A 21,517-nucleotide genomic window follows, 5' to 3' on the forward strand; every position below is an offset into this window, starting at 1 on the left:
TTTCCAACACTGATCAAGGTTTTATTTTTGTTTGGTTGGGGTTTTTTTAACAATAAAAACAAAACAGCTATGTTCTAGGCAAAACCAAAGATCTCAAAAAAATTTTTTGAGGTTTACTAATAGCATTGCAAGGTAAGGCTTCCCAAAGAGTTTTATTGAAATAAATTATTTTCACCTAAACATTGATGCAATTCCTCTCATTAAATTCACCTTCACCTAAAAACCAACAGTAAAAAAAGTTACCAACAATTCTAGATAATACTGGGCTCCTTCTAAAGGACGGTGAAACTAGAACTCATTCTTCAGAAGTTTAAAAATTAAGTCACTGCCATGTAAAATTCAACTATGTAAGCTAGCGGCGGCAGCGCCAAGGGGATCTCAAAAGTTCTTAAGAAAATCCAGGTTAGCAGGTTGGGCTGCAGCCAGCAAAGGTCCAGCTGCCCCCATTCCTCCAGTCTTTCATGGTGAGGTTGTGGGGTTAAAAATGAAATAAAAAGCAAGATATTGGAGCAATCTCCGCACCATCTCATCAGTGTTGCACTGGAGTCCAGGACAGGCAGGTTTTACTTTCAACTCCCCCAGCTCATGGCAACAGTGTAACCTCGCCTTAGGTCCCTCTTCTTCACTCGATCCCCCTCTGTCCCTCACTTGTTTCTGGACATAAAAGGCAAAGGAAAAGTGCAGCCTTGGGGATGAACAGAACCAGACCTCTGACAGTGCAGAAGAGCCCAGCAACAGTGAACTATTTCATGCTGGAATCGGCGTGAATCAGCGCTTTGCTGCACAATTCATGAATTCAGGTTTTCCTGTGTTGTGTAGCCAGACAACTTCATCCAGTGTAAGAACCTCCCAGCGATGCTACCCCAGCCCTTCAAGCCGCCCTACATAACACCCTTGGCTGCTGTAGGAACAGGGACTGAGCAGCCTGCTCGTCTAACACAGGGCTTGCTGCAAGCTTCTAAGCTTCCTTCCCTCGGAGTAACTGCCCCTGATCTCGAGCAGAACATACCCGTGCGCTCCGTGACCTGCACCCACAGCTACCTCAGAACACACTTCCCCCAGCCTCTGCTGTGCAGTCAGCCCCATAGCTCATGCCAGCTGCAGAAATCATGCCCGTGGTTTAGAAATTGCCTTTTGTTGTGGAGAGGATCAACGTCACATAGAAAATATTACAAAAAAGGTTAATTTGTCAGCTGTCCAAACATTATTAGACCACATGCTTTATACAGCAGAGAGGCAGCCAGCTCACTCGGCAGCACAGCCAGCTGAACTCTGAAGAGACACTTTCCTGCTGGTATAGAAAGCGCAGGGTTTTTTGTATTTAATTAATTTATTCAACGTTGCTCACGAGGAGGAGGAAGGAGAGGCAGCAAGTGCTAAGAGTTTTGCTGCATCTGAAGTCTCCGTTCAGCAGCGGCAGCGAGGGTCCTGCGGCGCAGGGTGACGGCGTCGGCCGTCGCTCCCTCGGGCAAAGGCTTCTCTGTGCTCAGCTCCTCATCGGAGGTTTTGTTTAAGTAACGCCTGAGGGGGGAAAAAGGAAAAGATGAGTGAGCAGAACCCACCTCATTCTGGCTCTGAAAAATGCATCCCTGCAGTCGGGGAGGGCTGGAAGGCAAACTAGCAGGAAAATGCCTCAATAAACGTGCACATGAGCTATGTGCTCCTAAAAAAAGCCCACATCACCTACAATAGGCTCTGCAGAGTTGGCAGGAGCTCTTAGGTTTTGTGCAAGATCCTTGTGCCTGTGGGAAGGAGCCAGTTCTAAAGGTCAGGCCTGTCCTCTCAACTCGGAGTCATTCACAGCAGGTGAGTTACGACTCCCTCTGTTCCTGTTACTCCACTCCTCAGCCTCTGGCTCTGCCTACAAGAAGGCACTCCCTGATGACAGGGAGTAAGCCCGTGACAGAAGGGGCACTAGGGGCTGCACAGTGCAAGGTAGGGCCAGAGGACAAGGAAGTTGCTGTCAGAGTTAAAATCCCAGTGAATTTTTACACTTTAATGGGAAAAAACGGTAGTTTGAAATTCAACAGCTCTTCAAACCAGTAAGCCAGAAAGTCAAAAATACTCTGTCACCCTAAAAGACATTTTTTCAAACATCAAGGAAAAATTTAGTCTAGGAGCAAGTCTGTTTACAGACTTATAAAAGGTGTCACGGCCCCAGGTATTTATAAGGCATTTCAGTATGGAAAAGGAGCAGCAGTAGCCTGACAACACCAAAGGACCTGGAACTCAGTGGGGTTGTTGTAGACCTCCTCAGCAGTATCCCTGTGATACAAAGGAAGGGAAAACACTTGTTAACACTATGAAGGTGTTTTCTACATCACTAAAGTGCTTTTCCTTCTCTGACTAATCAGCAACTGGGTGCTAGTAGAGTCCACCAACATAACTGGAGTACCAGTAAAAAAGTTGAATTCTACCTGTAACAGCTGCTACTGCTTGGGCTAAAAGAAACAGTTCAAGTTGGTCCCTCTCTCTTCAGCAGTGCTGACTGGCTGGTGCTGAGCTCCTCTGGTGAGGTCTAGACAGGGTCACCTGTCAGATCTGTGCTGCTCTGGGCTCTGTATTTGGAAAAAGTGGTGCCTGACAGGAATTTCAGCTGTAAGAGCACAGGCAGTGAGGGCTGAGACCTGTGCCAGGAGCAGAACTAAAGATTACTAAAGGACTCAGCCCAAGTAACCTGCTCTCAGTAAATGCTCAGACCAAAGCCCACTGAAGCTGGAAAAATCAGCCTTTGATTTCAAAGAGCTTTGGATCAACTGCACAGGAAGCTGTGTGCGTGCTGGTACGCATGATGCTATTTCAGAGTTGGGTTTAGTTAGCAGTGTCAAACAGCATCCTGAGCCTGCTGTGGCAGATGTATTCATTCCTCTTACTGCTTTTCCCATCAACCCAGGCTCTCAGTGGTCTTAATCCATTTGAAACCCATTCTGGGGGACTCCACCTGCGTGGCCAGGCTGGCGTTTCAGGAAGGAACATACTTTCGAGCTTGTTGCAACAAGTCCTCCTTCCGCTGAACCAACATACGCTGCCTTTCGTCAGCTGACTTGGAAAAGCGACTTCCCCTGGCCTCAAAATCTTCTGCTTCATTAGGTTCTGCATCCATTTCACTGAATTCCACCATTTCTTCCAGCCTGGAGTTCAGTTCAAGTGGCACTCTCTCCGTCTAAGAGAAAAGGAAATAAGGAATAAGTCTTTGCAAAATTTGGGCTTCTTTGCATCAAAACAACAAACTACAAAGAACTGTCATTTTCTGAGGCACTGGAAGAAACCAGAGTCTCACCTGCTGTACCCAATTCCCTCGGGTTCCTTTGAAAAGCCCAGCCAAAAAACAGAACAAAGATATTTCAAACCATGCTCAAAGATCCTGTATCCTATAACGCTGTATCTTTTATGCCATGTTTGAAAGTAATGTCAAAGACAAACATTAATTACTCATAATTAATGCTCTCTGAAAATGGGGCATTTGAAAGTCAGATTCTGCAGCTGACTTGACAAGTGATGCAACAGTAAAGAGTTGAAAAAGCAGAAATCCACGTACTAAGGAAAGAATAACAAATGTATTTGCAAAGATCATTTGTGCTCAAGAAGGGAATTTATGAGGCTTTGGTTCACTGGGTTCTGCAGCACCCAAATTATCCTGTTTTAGACTGCTGGAGCAAGGCTGGCAACTGTCCCAAGCACGGTGTGCCAAGAGAGGAGCTGGCAGCCCCCACATGGTACCTCTCCCCCCTGACAGCCAGCTGATAACACTAACCCGAAAACTGAGCTGATGGATGATGGCTCTGGGTACAGCAGCTGAGGTGAAACAGCACATCCTGATCACACCCTGTCAGACAGGATCAGATCAGCCCCGCGATGCAGAGCCACGGCAATAACCAAGCGTGGTGGCATCACGAAACAAATCACCTCGCAAAGGGCTGAAGGGTGTAGCCATCATCTGGTACCCCAGAAGTTGACTCAAGCAAGTGGGATGCTCCAGAGAAGTACTGGCCAAGTCAGCCCCTGCAGCCTGGTTTTGGGCCTTTGGCAGAGCTGCTGAGGAGCTGAGATGGCCGATTCCATGGGATTGCTGCTCCAGCCCCAACAGGCCGGTCGCAGCAGCATCACAGTACAACACACAGGCTTAGGCAGCTGATGTGCAAAACAAGTTGAGTCATCCCAAAGCCCTAGAGACAGGCCAGTAACGCCATCTCCCCGACACAACGCCTTCAGAGAGCAAACACCAAGACAAATGTCACTTCCCATTAGGTAGGTGACCCAAGCAGGAATCCCAGAGCCCAAGTCAGCACATTATGGGCATTGCAACCTCAAACGCAAGTATGGGTGTTCAGCATCTCTCAGCAAAAACCCCAGTGCTGGAATTTACCAAATGGCTCCAGCACCACACACACGAATGCACTGGGATAACGTGGGTGTTGGGGTCCCTTCTGTAACATGTGGGGGCACCACTGGACTGCCTCAAAGCACTGCCACATCCCTAAGGAGGGAGGGATAGCCCCACAGAATGATCCCATGGATTGTACTTGGGGCCAAGATGACCTTGGCAGACCCAGCGGAACAGGTATGGAGCAACTCAACTGCTGCTTCTGATTACCACATAGGTGGGCAGGGAAAAGGGAAGCTCTGCTGCGGGAAGCGGAGAGGAGCCCAATCATTGTAGTCAATGTTCAGACAGTGATCTTCACTTGTTTTTCCCCCTGGGCCATTAGTATCAGAAGATACAAGTTCTCTCACCTAAGGTTTGGGAGTTTTTCATAAGGTTACAAAGATTCAAAAATCAATACCCAGAACCCAATCATCTATCTGAGCACAGGAACAGTTACCAAGGAGGTTTTAGAGACAAAACTATCACAGCTAATTGCAGTAAAGATTATGACAAGCCTCAGTAATGCAGCAGATCACAGATGCAGAAGCCCGTATACTACAAAACTATTCCTCTTTCAGGCTCCAAGAGAAAAAGTTTCATGAAAGCCATGGGATGCCTCAGAAGTGTCTCTAAATAGCCACCAAGTACTTAAGCAAGGGAGGGCATATAGCGTAGGAATGGAGAGGAGGCAGAGCATGATGCACATCACTGGAAGCATCAGCATTCCAACGCACAGCTGGAGAGAAGCACATGCACAGTGTCCCACTAACGGTACGGGCCAGGACTGATAGGGGCTGTCAGTATTTAGAGCATTATCTCACAAACCTGTAACATGATTTGTACCATGATGGTGCTCAGAGATGCCTCTCAACTGCCATTACATTATATCAGCACTTACACCCCAAAACAACAAGCTACAATCGGGGGAAAAAAAAAATATCAGCCATTATCTGTATCTTAAGACCTTTGAACTCCAAGTAGAATGAAGCCATAATATGACATAAGGCACTAGGAAAACCAACACTACTGACGAAGAAGGGTTCTTTTATTTGAGTGTCTCAGCTGCCCTAAGAAGTGTTATTTCCAACAAGCAGAACTAATGGTTTTTGATCTCCACTTGCTGTTGGAGATCTACAAAGATTCCCAGTGGGTATGCTGATTAAAAAAAAAAACCAGGTAGAATGCTTGTAAGACGTACCCTAAGGCTGCAGCACAAAGGAACTGGGGATTTCACGGTCTCTCTCAGAGACTGAGTCATAAGGTGTCAAGGTCTATCTATCCATAATCTAGAAATTCAAGTCACACTCAGAGGAGATGATGGCAACTTCTTATGTCCCTTCCCATTTGCCTTTAAAAAGATTCTCAAAACTCCAGCGCACCCTGCTGAAGTAGCTTGTTTGCTGCTTGCCCTTTTCTCACAGACAAGCCTTTGACTGACTACAGCAACAGATTATTCTGGCAAGCAGAAAGAGATACACCAGGCATTTGGTTACAAATTGAAATCAAAATCAATAACACCAAAGTGACAGGAGGTTCCCAGAGCAGGAGGCTCCCAAGGCTCCTCTCCACGACAGAAATACTCTCAATAGCAAGGAGTTAACTAAGACTCCTTGGTAGAACTCTGAGCTCTGTAACAAGGGTGTGCAGCTTGTCCCAAGGCAGCCTAAGCTAACACTAAATGCACAAAGCATTTCTGAGGCAAGAAGAGGACAGCAGCACCTTCCAGCTTCCACAACACTACCCAGCAGCACGTTTCTCTCTATGCATAGCAGTCTCAGTCTCCCACTTCAGCTCATGCCTGTGATTCCCATTTGGTACAGCACGTATCCATCCAGGAAAACCCACACAAGGGCCACCAGTTTATCCTACACAAGCAGCCAGCAGCAGCCCGACTAAACTGTGGGGTATTCACAACTGTTCCAATGTCTCTAGGCCATCTTTGTGCTATCCTACACGGTAAAAACAGGTTCTCCATCCAAACCACCATTCACTCCAGCCAAAACATACCACCTGAGCAGTGCTCAGCAGCACTGCAAAGCAAAAAGGCATCTCTGTTAGAGAGCACATGCTCAGTGCTGTCATGTATGAACACCACTCCCAGGTTTTTCAGGTTCTGTAGAAGGAAGGACAGAAATACAGGCAGTGCCAGGCAGGAGAGAAGAAATATGAACAGCAACACAATCATTCAAAGTGGAATTTGAAACCAGAACCAAGCTAAGGATAACTAGTTAGATGCCATTTGTACCAAGAGAGGTTTCTCTCATTAAAGAGCAGGGCAAATGCCTCTAAAACCTTCAAAGAAACCAAAAAATGCTTGATCCAGACCAAGATTTTCATTCCTGCAGTTCTGTAGCTGCTACCCCAGGCTCTTACCCATCGCTACCACCTCTTCCTCAGCCTCAACTGCATAATCAAACCAAATCAAAGGGTTTTTTATCTTGCAACCTGCTAACAAGGGAACTGCCACAGTTGAATTCCAGGTAGTAACAGGTTGGGTATTCAGGTCACTAAAGGCTTCAGAGAAAGTCACACACTTCACAAATTCACTCAGCCAGAAGAAAGGGAGATTTATAAAACAGAAACCCTCAGGATGTCACGATTACAGTCAGAGAAAACAAAAGTGAAATGAGATCTTACTCTACTCACAGGGTAATTTTTTTTCCCTGCCACACTTTAGCTAGCACATGCTGCTTAATAAAGCCCTTAGTGAAGAACAGCAAAACCCATTATTGTGCTTTGTATATAGAAGGGCTGTTATCTCTTGGTCTGTTTATATCTCACTCCATTTCCACCAAAGCTCCCCGTGTCTTAAAGTGCTTCCTCGAGAACACAAAAAGAATTCTTATACCCAGAAAAGAAATACTCCTCTTTTTAATGGAAGTGTTTGGAGATGTACAGAGTGGGAATGAGAAGAGAAAGGGGAAGAGCAAAGCAGCCTGCTCTTCATATTCCACAGATGGGCATGGGCTGATCAGACATGAAAAGAGACATGATGATCTTCTGTTCTTTGTACCATTTGAGAGCACTTTCCTTCAAGGAAGAAAAAGAAAAGCGCACAACTAATCCTCTACAGAGGCACCATACTCATATCTGATTTATCTGCCTGACCATGTTAGCTCTGCTGAGAAATGCAAGGAAGGGCTGCCACCAACCTGACCTGGTACAGAACCACATGCACCTACCAGTCCATGCAGCTTCTAATTGTGCTTTTTGCCCATTTTCATGCCAAATTACCTGTGTGACAGTTCCAGTATCCTCCTGATCAGTACTGTGCCTTTCCACAGAGTTGTTCAATGCAGGTCTAATGCTATCTGCGCGCTGAAATGCAAACATCATGGGTTTAAAACACTGTGGGAAATGGCAAAAAAACCCGAGCTCTTTGAACACATTCAAACTCTGCCCTCTGCAATGTCAGGCGTTGTGTTCAATTTAGAAACAGATAAGTTAGCAATAAACAGAATGCTCTGTGTTGAGAGAGAATTCTCTCTGTTTCCCCACACGCAGACTCCAGATAACAGTGCTATCTGATGTGCACAGAACCTGAATTCAATATTCTTATTAACAGAAACATTGTCCCCAGACTGCTTTACTGAAATCTGCTGGCACTAATTAAGAACAAGGCATCATTTTGCCGACTTTCTTTGCAAAAAATTTTCCTAAGTGGTACAATTCAATTATCTGTCAGCAGAGAAATAAACTGGAAATGTTCTAAAAGCTCTGCACAAGAGAGACCAGGAAGAGCTGCATTAACTGAGCAAATATTTGTCTCTTGTCTAGCTAGGATATTTTCAATATATTTTTGGTACATGACTGAATACACTGCATTTACAGAGATTTAAACAAAGGGAAAAACAAATCCCAGATTCACCAGTGCTTCAACTTGCTTCTTTCCCCTCACTCATTATTAACAGACTCAGTGCTGTGATAAGAAAGAAAGTAATTTTAGGTGCACAGTCTTATAACTCACCTGTGTGGGGAAAGGCACCTGGATGCGCCCTTCTAGGATGTTGTCAGTGGTGATCTCTACAGAACGAGTTAGCTGCAGATCCTGCAGAACTAAATGATAAGGAACCTGAGGGAACATCTCCTGAATCTGATGGGCCTGAAGAAAGCAATACAGTCAATATCAGCAGTAAATAGAAGGTAACTGATAAGTATGTCAACAGAAAGAGATTAAAAATATTATCAGCTCAAAGATGCTGCTTATGATATGCAAACTCACACACACAAGGAAGAGAGAAAGAAAACCCATGCTGGCATTGACTTCCAGGGCAATATGCTGCCTCCACTGAAGTCAACAGCAAAACTGCAGCTCCTAGGGAGATACCACATGGCCCTGAACAGTGCCTGTAGATGCACAAAGGCTTCAAAGGCTGCCCAACCCTCTTCTTGTGACAGCCTTTTAAATAAAGCTCTATGCAAAACTCATGGCTGACTGAAAGTTAGATCAACACTGGGAAGAAAAAACCAATTTTGCTTTTTGACAGATTAGTTCCAAAATGGTACCGATAAGGACAAATGGAGCAAGTTTTAATAAGCCACTCCCTCCAGCCATCCTGCCTACAAACCAGTTTAATAGGGTCTGAAAAGTCAAGTAAATTAAACTGAGTTGTCAGGGAACAACTGACATTGAATTATAATTCAATTTCAAGTTAGTTAAAAAATATCCAAATTAAATAAGTAAAGGTAAGAGGGAAGACAAATAATATGCTTTTAGAGACCAACAACTAGATTTCATTTAATATTAAAATGTCTATTTTCACTAATGCCCAAAGTTGTGGGGGCCAGGGGGGAATGGGAACAGCAATAAGAAAAGAAAGGTGGAGGAGTTCTGAGAGCAAAGCAAAAACTACACACCAATTGACAGTGAGTTCCAACACAACCAACTACTGCAAACCCAACTCTCCATTGTACTAACTTGTGACCAAACCAACTGATTTAGCATTTCAGCCTCTGGCTTTCCCCTCAGAATACTTCCCTAGGTTTTTGTTCAGTAACACAAGGGAGAATTTCACTTACTTTCTATTAAAAATGTGTAACACTTTAATAATTTGCTAACCTGAGCCTTTCCATTAAAGTAGACATTTTAATATAAGTTGCTACTGTACTTCTGATAATACACAATCCTAAAAAACCATTACTCATCCTTAACAAAAGCCCATTTGTGTCACTATGTCCAGTAAAAGAAAAATTAAACTGACCTCAGATGGAGAGTTCCTGCATATTTAACTAATAAATCATCTGCCAACACCTTATTGCTCTCTCCCTGCTTCAAACACCCTAAAAAATAGTGGCCTTACCCTGCTGATGTTTAAACAGAAGTAAAGGCTATGGGAAAGACCTAATATTCTGAAAACTCCATCACTTTCATGAGACACCTCACTGAACATTTATTAACATGGTACAGAATACAGTAGCTTGAAGAACTCAAAGGAAATAGTACTTCTCAAAAAAAAAAAAAAAAAGAAGCGTCTCATGAGGCCTTTCCTTTTTGTACATTAGAGTGTTTATGGATGAATTCAACAAATCTGGAATTTCATCCTCTACACTTCTACCATCATCATGAATCAGCAAAAGCTGAGGGTGCTAGAGAGACCACCTCACACTTGTAAGACACTGGAACTGCTATCTTGAAGCTTAGTGCTATTAAAGATTAAAAAAACAAACCAAAAGCTATAGAATGAGTTTGATCAGTTACTATTTGACCAACAGCTAAATTCTCTTTACACACCCTTTGGTGCTGCAAGTTGTCACAGAAGTAATAAAAAAGAGCTAAAGAAGTTGAACTAAGCAAGCTGCCAAAAAGTCTGCCTATCTACACAGAAGAACATGTCATTTTTCTTCCTCATTCACCTACCTCCAGAACTGTTCTTTTATGCTGGCACATTTGAACCCAAATATAGCCCTAACTTCACTAAAATAAAGCTTTTCTCACTCAGAAGAACAGCTTTCATCTAATGTCTAACCACTGTTTCTACTTCCTTCCCCTTTCTGTTCTCCATCTCCGTGTAACCCCTTCCCCTACACAACACAAATGGGAAGGCTGAGGTGCAGTCTTACCATAACATTGAGCTGGGAGTTGCTGGCTTGTGCAATTCCGAGGATGTTGGTGGTGTGCATCACTTCCACGGAAAAACTAGGCAGCCAGCTGGCAATTCGGGAGCCTGGAAGTAAGAAATGGTAAAACCAAGAAAGTCAAGAAAGCACATGAGGATCTCAGCAGGCCAAGTACTTCTACGTGTATTTAATATAAGTCTTCATATTCCACAAGGTACATGCAGGGAGTTCTGCAGTGCAATCTATCCCTAAGGTGTCCCAAACATGGAGATGGTTGGAGTGAATCAGTAACTGCCAGTACTCTCTTCAAACACACTGTCACATAGTGGTTTAACAATGTGGGGGCTGGAAAAGGATCAAGGAAACAACATACCCTTGCTTTCTTCTTTTAATGTTCCTATTAAATTGAAAATTAAAATAATCCAGAGTCAAATCCAGTTCTGGAATATATTAATAAATGCAGCAATTTTACAAAAAATGGGACGGCTTCTAAGCAATCTGAATCCAGGCCCAAAATGGGTAATCACTGAGAAATATTACTTCAAAGGGACACAGAGTAACTGGAGAAAGTGACTGCTGCAATCATGTGCTTCAGCTCAACAGAGTAGGGCACATGGGTGGCTCCCTCCTCCTTCTGTGCTGCCACTTAAATAAACACAGGCTTTGCTCTATGCCACTTCTCCTTCTATCTCCATGGTAATTCTGCAGGTCTCCAAGTCACCAGAAAGCACTGGGGAGGGACAGCCATCAAAAATACAATGTTATTCTAAACATAAATGTCCTTTGGAGACCTAAAGTACCTCAGAAGTGGAAGCCATGCAGAAGCTATCAGCCAGTCGCCATGTACCTAGAAATTGTCTGACCCTTCTCTGCCCATTATTCTCCCCCCACAATCTCCAAAGATTTCAAAACAAGCACAGATGAGGAAAGGTCACTATGTAAGTTTGCAGCATCTCAACTGCCTCATGGGAGCTCCACAAGGCCAGAGCCCAAAGCTGAATATTTGCAGTACTGAAATCTACTGAGAAACACCAAGACTGCCATCAAAACCTGGGAAATTGTGGAAGACAAGCACACACCAATACCAAAATTCTAAAAAATTCTGGAAGACAAACAACATAAATTGCCTTTTCCAAAACAAGTTGTCTCCGTACACAGAACTTACCATGGCCTGGAATTACATCTGCTTTGTGAGTACTTGTAACACACTACTAAAAAACCCCAAACATGTAAAACTGTTGTGGTTACATGATTCCTTCTGAAGCTAATCTTCTGCACCTAACCAAGAATTGCAAGTGTCTTGTAAATTGAGTGGCAAACGGACTTTTGACAACCACACAGTAGCTAGGGGATAGGGGAAAGACTGACTTTTAGACTGCACCACAGAGGGCTTTTCTTCCCCCTGTTTGACTGTCCTTGATTAACCACCACATGGTAACAAAAAAAAAAGACAGTCACTTCCCATTCTGCTTGTCAACACGGCACACAATGAATAAATGCCAGTAACTGAAGCTGCTGACCACAACAAATCCAGAAAAAGGGAGCACTTGTACAAAATCTTTCAAGGAATCTCCACAGCTCTGGGAAACCTCAGAGATGCATCTGAGCTCTTGCAAAAGAACCATCAGAAACACAAAGGTGTTTGACAAACACAAGCAGAGCATGGTTTGAGTTTCAGCTGAAGCACAGGCAGAATTCCCTTCTACAGAAGGCTGCTCCCCCTGTTTATTTGGGCAACGGCAGCGGATGTCAAATGTGCTCAGCTCACCATCAAAGTGGAAGAAGTGATTGTGCTGGTTCAGGCGTGGTCTGCCTTCTGCTGCTGCCACAGGAACCAGGTTCTCATCCAGATTCTCCCTTTGGTGATCCTCCCTCACGTGATGACTGTCAGTGATATTAAGAGACATTCTGCAGGTGGGGCAAGATGTGTCTTGTTCCAGCCAGGAACGCAGGCACGAACTGACAGGAAAACAGTAATACTGTGGTGAGTTTGCAGTGTTTTTCCAAGACACCACTATCACAAAGTACATCAAGCAGCTGTAGCATATTCTGTACACAATGTGGACTGCTCAGAGATACCCTTAATGAGCTCCTGATGACTCTGGCATAGGTTTCTTATTTCTTTCAACTAAAAATACTCAAGCGTTCACTTTTTATAAACATGCATGCAGATTTATCGCAAGCTTAAAACACTCTTCAAGCTTGCTGTCCCTCAGAACAAGCAAGTTTTGCCTGGAAGGGAAAAGAAAGCATTTCTTTTCTCTCACCATTCCCAATTGAAAAAGGCAAAAACCAACTGGACACATTGTTAATGTATCCTGACACATTTTCATAGAAGTTCTGTCTGTGATGAGGCAATGGCACCTCCAGTGTTTTCAAATAGCTTTTCAAAATACCAATACCCAAACCACAAAAGTCAGTACCACTCCAGGAACTCTCTAAACAGATTTATTAATACTAGCAATTCTGTGCCATTACAATCCTTACTTAATTCTGAACATTTTCTGTTCTGCAGAAAGTGAGAAGTGTTTGAAATGCAGGTTGAAACACTCAAAGCTGTGCATGCTTTTTGATTCATGCTGATGTGACCCACTTGCAGTATTTGCTCAAGTTAAACCTAATTTTCAGTGTGGAAGAACTGAATTTCACAGAGCTGAACACTTCCCAATATTATAACACATACTTCAGATTTGCAGGGTGGGTTTTTTCCCCAGAAGTTCTCAAAACACTTTAGAAAGGTAAAGATATACAAAAAGATCAAAGAACGAAGGCACAGATTACAGGTTTGGGTTGACAGGGCAAGGGAAAAGCCTTAATTGCAGGACTGTAGTGAAGTAAAGGATACAAGGATTCTGTCCAACTGCTGAAACTTTGCCACAGTGTTTTCCATCATAGTGCATGGAGGGATATACAGTGATGGGAATCCCAGAAACAACCAAAGCACCACAGTAAAAATCTGCCACCTTCCACCACCTTGGTCACCAGCACAACCAGCATGCTGGCACTGGCACTGCTGTCCAACATCACCTCCCTGACCACAGGAAAACCACCCTGCCCACAGCGAACTCAAACCTCTGCTAGAGTTGTACTCCAGAGGTCACTTGGGAAACACCCGGAGTTTCCCAAGCTGCCACCATGCTGCTGCTGCTGCTCAACAGCTCAACAACCGAGATGGTGGAATGGGCACAACCCCGTGTCAGCTGCATCAGCACCAGGCCCTAAAAGCCAGATGTGGTCACACCCATTGTGTACCACACAGGCAGAAGAGCTTGGTCACTCACAGCACCTCAGTAGGAGGAAGGCCAACAGCAGGTCAAGGCTGGCAGCCTTTCAGAGCAACAACTCTTGAAACTGCCTGCTTCCTAGAAGGTAAAGGAGAGAGTTTCAACATGCCTAAAAGATTCAGACACCTATTCCCATACATTTCCTTAATATTTAGGCACAGGGTCGACCTCAGCAATGCAAATCTTTCCTGCCACCTTCTCTTCCACTCCAAATAACTGATGGTGGAAAAAAAATCCCACGTAATTGAGAATGGACACAGTGTTCAGCCTGTTGACAAAATCACCAGGCTTTTATGAGGAGAGAAACCACTCTCAGGTTGTAAATAGGGTTATTAGTTACATCTGGTTTTATATGCAAGCCATCCACTGTAACATGTTCCCTCCCTAAAAGCACCACGGAGTGTAACTTGCTTCAGGACTGTAATTGCTTCAGAAAAAAATACAAAGGGATCCTTTTAAATACAGAGAAAATGCCTTTCTGAAGAGAAGACCCTGGGCTTCTCAAGTGCTCAGCAGGTGATTAAATATTCACATGATTCAGTAGCACTGGAAGAGGAGTTTCTGCTATGGAGGCACATTATCTCATTAGAGACTTATTGGAACACAGATAAATATTTATGGCAAGGTTTGTCATAAATGACAACAAATTAGCACACAGATTACAACCTCTGGTTTGACAGTTACCAGAAGAGTAAAAAGCTATTTACAGAAAGTAATGCCACAGGGACAATTTAACTGACCTGCATATTCATCACATGGCCCTCCAGAAACGCCTGATTCAATCCCTGTATCTCCTTTCCTATTTAAGCACAGGTATGGAAGTGTAAGCACTGCTACAAAAGATCCAAGGAAAGTCACATCCAGCTCAGCACACTGTGTCCACAAGCATCTACCACTGTTCACTACTGAATGAGTGTAAGAAGCAGTGTATGGGAAGATCCTTTGGCCCAAAGTCTCCCCATTCTAACTACCAACTGCTTAGGGACCATTTCTGCTGATTTGGTTAACCTCTTTTACAGCCCCGATGGACTCATTGCCCCTTGAAACACAAATTCAGACCTGGCCTCCTCAACTATCCTGGGTGACTCACCACCATGTGAGGATGCACTATAGAAAAATCTCCTTAAAGCTGATATCTGGAAGGTACTTAAGGATTCGACTCCCGTTTTTCTTCTTCACCTGAAAATCAACACAACCTCCACACAACAAACCTACCAACCTGTGTTTGAGAAACTCAACACTAGTTACCCACTAGCTGACAAGGGGCACACTCTTAGTTTGGGAGAAAAGAAGTGCACCAAGTGGAACAACTCAAGCATGAAAATGACTGGAGTGAACAGGACTTGTACTTTGTTGTCAGAAGAAGACTAAGACAACCCAGGCAGCAAGCACCCAACAGCTGTGCTAGTAGTTTGTTACTTGCCATCCCACAGTAAATTTCAGCCATGCCCATCTGTCCCTTCCCTTCTCAGCTGGGTGCACCCTCCCCAGCCTGGACACGTACTTGTGGAAGAGGTGGCCGCAAGGGAGTTTACGTGCGGATTGCATGGAGTCCCAGCAAATGGCACAGTCGTCATTGTTCACTGCCAGCTCCTCTGGTGTTGCAACTGCAAATCTATGAAGAAGAAACGGGAAGAGACAGAAGGAATGACTACACAATCTCAGCATGGCCTCCTCTCTAGAGGATCCAGTGCTGAGAAAACCTTACCCTCCGTGTTAACATTTCATCAAGAGAGCTATGCCAACAGATTTGTTATTTTTTTGATATTCAGGCTACACTGCACTGTACTTTTACTTAGTACTTTCCAAGAGACAATTATATGATCATTTTGTTGAGATCCTTAAATTATAAACTGTATAGATTTGGTTTATGTCATTTTTCTAAATGAGTTTTAATAGCTGTACCCATTAAGCTGTCTCTTTGGGATCATAAGCATTTATGGACTGACTACTTTTGGCCTCAGATTTTGCCATTCCCATTTGTCTTGACTTTTTTCCCTTTTTTTTAAGCTACAGTGCCATGTAAGCAGTTACTACACAGTATCCAAACACAGACAATATAGAGATGAGTGATGTAACAACATTTCACAGCACTGCTGGTGTGGAATATACCTGAAGAACCACAAAAAGCCAGCTGCCAATGGCAGCTTCAGAAGGAAGTTAGAATGTGGTTCTTCCAGCACAATCAGAATGACCAAAACACACCAAGTCGCTCAGACAAGATGTCTGTGACACATGCAACTCAAACAGCTTTGTGAGCAGCTCCAAGGGGATCCGTGGCTGCATCTTACTGAAAAGAAGCAATGCTTTGTGGATGAACTTTATTACGTAGCTCTTAACCTGGTATCACAGCCATTAAATGACTTTCCAAAAAGAAAACCTCATGAATTTCTAGACAAGCTAGCCTTCTCCACCTGGACTACAGCAGCAGGAATCAGAATTAATCAAACCCACAGAGGGCCAAAATTGAAACAGTACAGTGATGTACAGAAAGAATAAAACTCCCCGTGGCTCTTAAAATTTTTAAGAACATAGCTGAATGTTGAAAACATTGGATCAGAGATGCAGTACTATCTGGTATAATATTAGGTTTTGGCAGGCCTCCCAATTTCTCCATATTACCTCACTAAAAGGGAATGGACTAAAGTACTGCCAAGGTGCTCTCAGCTCCACTTCAGGTACAGAGTCTTAGAGGTGGCTTTAGGTTTAGTAAAAACACAGTTAAAGCTAGGCAGGTTTTCATTAATATTTTGATTTCATTTCAGTCAGTAACTGAATACTATGGTCTGATAAAATTAAGAGCATTGATTTCTATCCCAGCCAAGCAAGCATTTGACAGCTGAAATAGGCAGAGCTCTGCAGAGCTTCTGTCACCTCACTAAGATAGTATGTGTGAGAATACAGGAGAAGAAATACTGGACAGGGGAGTCCACTTTTTGTCACTTAATATGTTACCAGTAATACTGCCATTCTATACGTCAATCCTACGTATCTTAAAACCAGAAAGAGTGTCCTCTCTACTAGATCTACATCAAAATTACAGAGTAAGTAAGAGGCTCACCTGGCTTCCATGTTTCCAACCACACGCAGGTAGTTTTTGTGCCGCCGAATTCGCCGCTGCACCTCGTGGAACAGGTAGCGCAGCTGCATGAAGATCACCAGACTTGCCATTGACAACCAGATATTGCCAAACAGCTTGGGAAAAGAACAGAGCAGGGATTAGAAACAAGCACCATGGCAAACAAGAAGCTGCATCAGGTCTTAAGAGACAAAGAAAATGAGAAACCAGCCCTGAAGAATTTCACTTTTGTTGGATCCATTCACAGCAACCATGCGTATTCAAAGGTACTACCACTCATTACTTCTTCAGATACAACTTTGGCAGCACAGCATTTATAATGAGGATAAACTGTATTCAGTCCTGTCCAGCTTAGCATCCCCTGCTGCCAGTGAAAATAACTCACTCTGATATTACTCAATAAAAAAGCTAATTAAACACCTACTAAACAGATAATTACACACAGTAGTTAATACTCCTTAACAAAGTTATTTGTGATAACTCCAACTACACAGGAGGAAAGAATGCCAGAATCCCCCCTCTACATTTTCATCTCTATTTAAGTAACTTCTCTGTAATATCTGGTTCCTAAAATAAGCAAAGTAAAAGTAATATATAAAATACGTATACCCAATACCCTTTAAGGCCAGTCTATTTGTTCAGCATTATGTCCAGTATTTCATACCAGCATATGAATATGATGCATCAAGTCCAGGGAAAGCAAGGTTAGCTCCATGACAAAATCTGTGTAGTAGACGTAAGTGCCTTTGCCCTCCCACGTTCCCTCATGGTTGAGATCCCAGAGATGAACTACGTATCTGCAAGAGTGAGGAAATGAACATTATTCTTATTTTTTCTGTCAAATAGCATCTCTATAATTCAAACTATTTTGTCCATTTTTCAAACAACTTCTGAATATGGATTCTTTGCCCTTCCTAGGCCCTGTGCCCACAGTCTGTGCTCTCTCCAGGGGGCTTCTTTTAATGTTACTGGTTTCAAACAGCAACATTTTTAAAAAGCGAAAAGCAGTCAATGCTTAGCCTACATTGACACTACAGACATTACCAGCTAACAAAAAAGATGCAGCATTCACTAAAAACTACTTCATGTACTAAAAGTCAGAATTATAGTAACTACAGAACCACACTTTTCAGCATGTGAGGTGTTTCTCAGGTGAGTCATTACAGCTCAGTGTCAGACCTGAGTAACCTGCACAAAGAGGCTCCTGAGTCACACACGATGTCCTACCTATGCACTCACAGGCATGTAACAGGTACACATGCATGTGACTTTTTCAAAGCAAAACTTCAAAAGACCAAGACCTTAAAACAAACCCTGTAGAATGACATTAAGTAGCATCTATCAATCCTCATCCAGCAGCACCCATCCACTTTAATCCAAGCTTCAAGCTATCACCACCCACTAAAGTTATCCATGCATTTCAACCCCCCTCCGTAAAAAGCACTCTTAAAATGCATTTCCATCTGTAAAAATCATTCTTAAAATGCTTCTACACTTATTTAATCCTTTGTACTATGCAACATACCTGCCAAGTGTTTACTAGCTGGCTTTAAAATAAATGTTCCTGTAACTACTTAAACACCAGTACAATCTTTTATTCAAATAAAGGCTTCAGGATAAGACACACACATCACTCAAATAAAACAAAAAAAGTCAGTTGCAAAACTTGTGCTTAAGAAACAGCACAGGCTAAAGTTAACCACCTTTACTCATCTCATCAACCTGAAATGGTTTGGGTTGGAAGGGATCTTGAAGATCATCTCTTTCCAATCCCTTTGGCTGCCTCATCCAATCAGGCCGTGACCAATCCCAGGATGGGGCATCCACAGCTTCTCCGGGCAACCACTCACTGTGCCAGTGACTCACCAATCTCACAGGGAAGATTATTTTACCTCATATCAAATCTAACTCTGCCTTCTGTCAGTTTGAAGTCATTCCCTCACTCCATGCCCTTGTCCAAAGTCTCTCTCCAGCTCTCTTGGAGCCCCTTTAGGTACTGGGTGAGGCTCTAAGGTTTTACCAGAGCCTTCTCTTCTCCAGGCTGAACACCACCAGCTCTCTCAGCCTGTCTCCATGGCAGGTGCTCCATTCCTTTGAAAATCTTTAAGGACTCTTCCAGACTCACTCCAGCAGGTCCACATCCTTCATAATGGGGGCCCCAGAGTTGGATGCAGCACTCCAGGTGGAGTCTCAGCAGAACAGAGCAGAGGGGGAGAATCCCCTCCCTGGACCTGCTGCCCACGCTGTGGGGATGCAGACCACAATGTGGTTGAGCTTTCTGGGCTGCAAGCACACAGTGCTGGGTCACGTCAAGATTCTCATCCACCAACACCCCCAAGTCTCTCCTCAGGACCGCTCTCAATCTCCAAACACGTATTTGCAATTCAATGAGGTAATTACACACACCTCTTACATCAACATGCTATATGCACTACATCCTGAGCAACCATCCTGTGAAACATAAGCTACTCACCGTAAAATCACGTGAGCAGTTCTGACTGTCACCAGCAGAGACTGCAAAAGAGGAAGAAAAAAAACATACATGTTAACATTCTGGCAGGGACAGTGGTTCAGATGCAGGAGCTCAAGGGCTAAAACACAAAACGCATTTATTGCAGCTTAACAAGTTCCTGTGAACCAATGGTCACTATAGGTGACTGTGTGCACAATATACCTGAGACAACCATGAAGCTTATAAATAAATATGGAAGAAATTGTTCCCAAAGACACAATGCTGTTAAAGCAGCCACTAGTGTTACTGCTGTTACATGCCATTTTTTCCTGAGTACACAGGACGTATTGCCTTTTTCAATTATTATCACTCAGCAAGTGTTGAGACCACACTCCCACCAACTACCTCTCCTCATCCCACTTCTTAAAAAAAAAACTGGAAGAACTGAATAATAACAGAAATTTGAGGAAGTTAACTTTAAATAATTCCCCCCTTTGCTGAGATGTAAATGCTGCTAAAGTAACTTCTCTCTTTAATCATACTTACATTTCTAGGCTAAGTACAGAGCACAAAACCTGAGTATATCAGAAAGTGTAAGATCAGAGGTGTAAAGACAAGTCACCAAAAAGGTAACTACATTTCCATGGGCTCTTATCATCTAAGAGACAGTGGCCCCATCACCTCTCTGTAATCCATCAAGCCCACAGTGCTCCATCTCTTCATTCTATCCTCACAGTGAAAAAAAGCAGACATGCTTCCCCCAGAGACTGCCCACACCACCCTGTAGTTAGCAGGGGCCAAGTGACACTGAGATCCAGGGGATTTACAATGAGCAACTGAAACCACTTCTGTGAAACTGGTCTGATGGCATGCCTTCAGCCTAAGTACTACAAACAGGACAGAAGAACTATCAAAACCACTAACTTCCCAAAGCAGCAATAAGCTGGTTGGTTTGAATAATTTTTTCCATCTGTAAAAAGCATTCTCAAAATACTTCTATGCATATTTAACCCTTTGCAACACCCTACATATCTGCCAACTGTTTACTAGCTGTCTTAAAAGAAAAACATGCAACGACAGACAGACTGGACACTGCTTGATGTACTATAATTCTCAAACACCATATATTAAGGCAAAAAAAATTAATGTTTACTCAAAAATACAGACAAGTCCTTACTCAACTTTCTCTGGGCATTTGCACATTTCACATCCACCCTCTGCAGTAAAGAAAATGCTGACAAGCAGCAGAGAACATGGGGAAGTCTACCTAAAACACAAGAAAAACATCTATATTGCTTTATTGAAAACCCTGAGCTAAATCAATGTTTGCAGAAGATAAATTAATAGCTTAATGTAACTTAATGTAATTCATTCATACTAATGGAATACACTTGGCAGGGTCCCTCTCAAGGAGCATCACACAAGCCACCACCAGAAAAACATTTCAGTCTGAGAGATTTAATGTTTTTTACTAAGAGCTTGAAGTCTGCTATGAGGTGTCACTGCCAGTACCTGTACAGAAAGAACCCTAAATGTTTTATTCCGCTCACATGAGTGCTGGGTATTAAAATCAAGGAGATTACTCATGGTTGCCTAAACCATACAGGAAATATTAAAAATGTTCAAAAATGGCAAGATATTAGACAATCTCCTATGAGGAAAAATTAAACAGGCTAGAATTCTTTTGCTTAGAAGGAAATGCAACAAAACAACAGGCAAAAGAGGATGATAAAATCACAAATTCTATGAAAAATATTAAACAGGGAATGATTCTTTGCTAATTTTCATCATAAATGTATTTGATGATAGCTAAGGACATTATTCCCTGCCCATGGCAGGGGGGTTGGAACTAGATGATCTTTAAGGTCCCTTCCAACCCAAATCATTCTGTGATTATTAAACAGAAGATTCAGAACAACTCAAAGAGCTCTTTCGTTTACATAGAGCCAAGTAAATGTGGAATTTGTTGCCTTTGGATATTACAGAAGCTGACACACCAACAAGTTCAATGAATGAGCAGACAACTTTCCAGAGTACATCTGGGACTATCAAACCCAATGGGCTTGTGCAGCCCTCAGCTCAGGAATGTCCTCAAACACCAGTTGCTGCAAGCAAAGCTAGGAGATCCTTTCTTCTGCATTCCCCACAAAGTTCCTTGCTGCCCTGCAGCAGCACAGCAGGGGATCCATGGCTTGGCTGGACACCCCATACTTACATTGACTGAGCACTCCTTTGTTAATCAGCACACAGAACAGCTCCCACCGAAATGAACAGCTGGG

At 43.2% G+C, this 21,517-nt stretch overlaps 1 protein-coding gene across 1 annotated transcript in view; it reads right to left on the minus strand.

The window, feature by feature from the left end:
• AMFR (autocrine motility factor receptor) overlaps nucleotides 1–21,517 on the minus strand; it is a 28,465-nt gene continuing 6,948 nt past the window's right edge. The window contains exons 5-14 of the mRNA XM_082290060.1: nucleotides 19,260–19,300; nucleotides 17,451–17,583; nucleotides 16,769–16,902; nucleotides 15,212–15,322; nucleotides 12,192–12,382; nucleotides 10,427–10,530; nucleotides 8,334–8,468; nucleotides 7,601–7,684; nucleotides 2,979–3,163; nucleotides 1–1,521 (exon numbers count right to left, since the gene is read on the minus strand). Coding sequence (XP_082146186.1) covers nucleotides 1,377–1,521; nucleotides 2,979–3,163; nucleotides 7,601–7,684; nucleotides 8,334–8,468; nucleotides 10,427–10,530; nucleotides 12,192–12,382; nucleotides 15,212–15,322; nucleotides 16,769–16,902; nucleotides 17,451–17,583; nucleotides 19,260–19,300 — 1,263 coding nt within the window. The 3' untranslated portion in view covers nucleotides 1–1,376. The remainder of the gene's footprint in view (nucleotides 1,522–2,978; nucleotides 3,164–7,600; nucleotides 7,685–8,333; nucleotides 8,469–10,426; nucleotides 10,531–12,191; nucleotides 12,383–15,211; nucleotides 15,323–16,768; nucleotides 16,903–17,450; nucleotides 17,584–19,259; nucleotides 19,301–21,517) is intronic.

This window comes from Coloeus monedula (assembly GCF_965178545.1).
Source record: "Coloeus monedula genome assembly, chromosome: 13".
Classification (NCBI taxonomy): domain Eukaryota; kingdom Metazoa; phylum Chordata; class Aves; order Passeriformes; family Corvidae; genus Coloeus; species Coloeus monedula.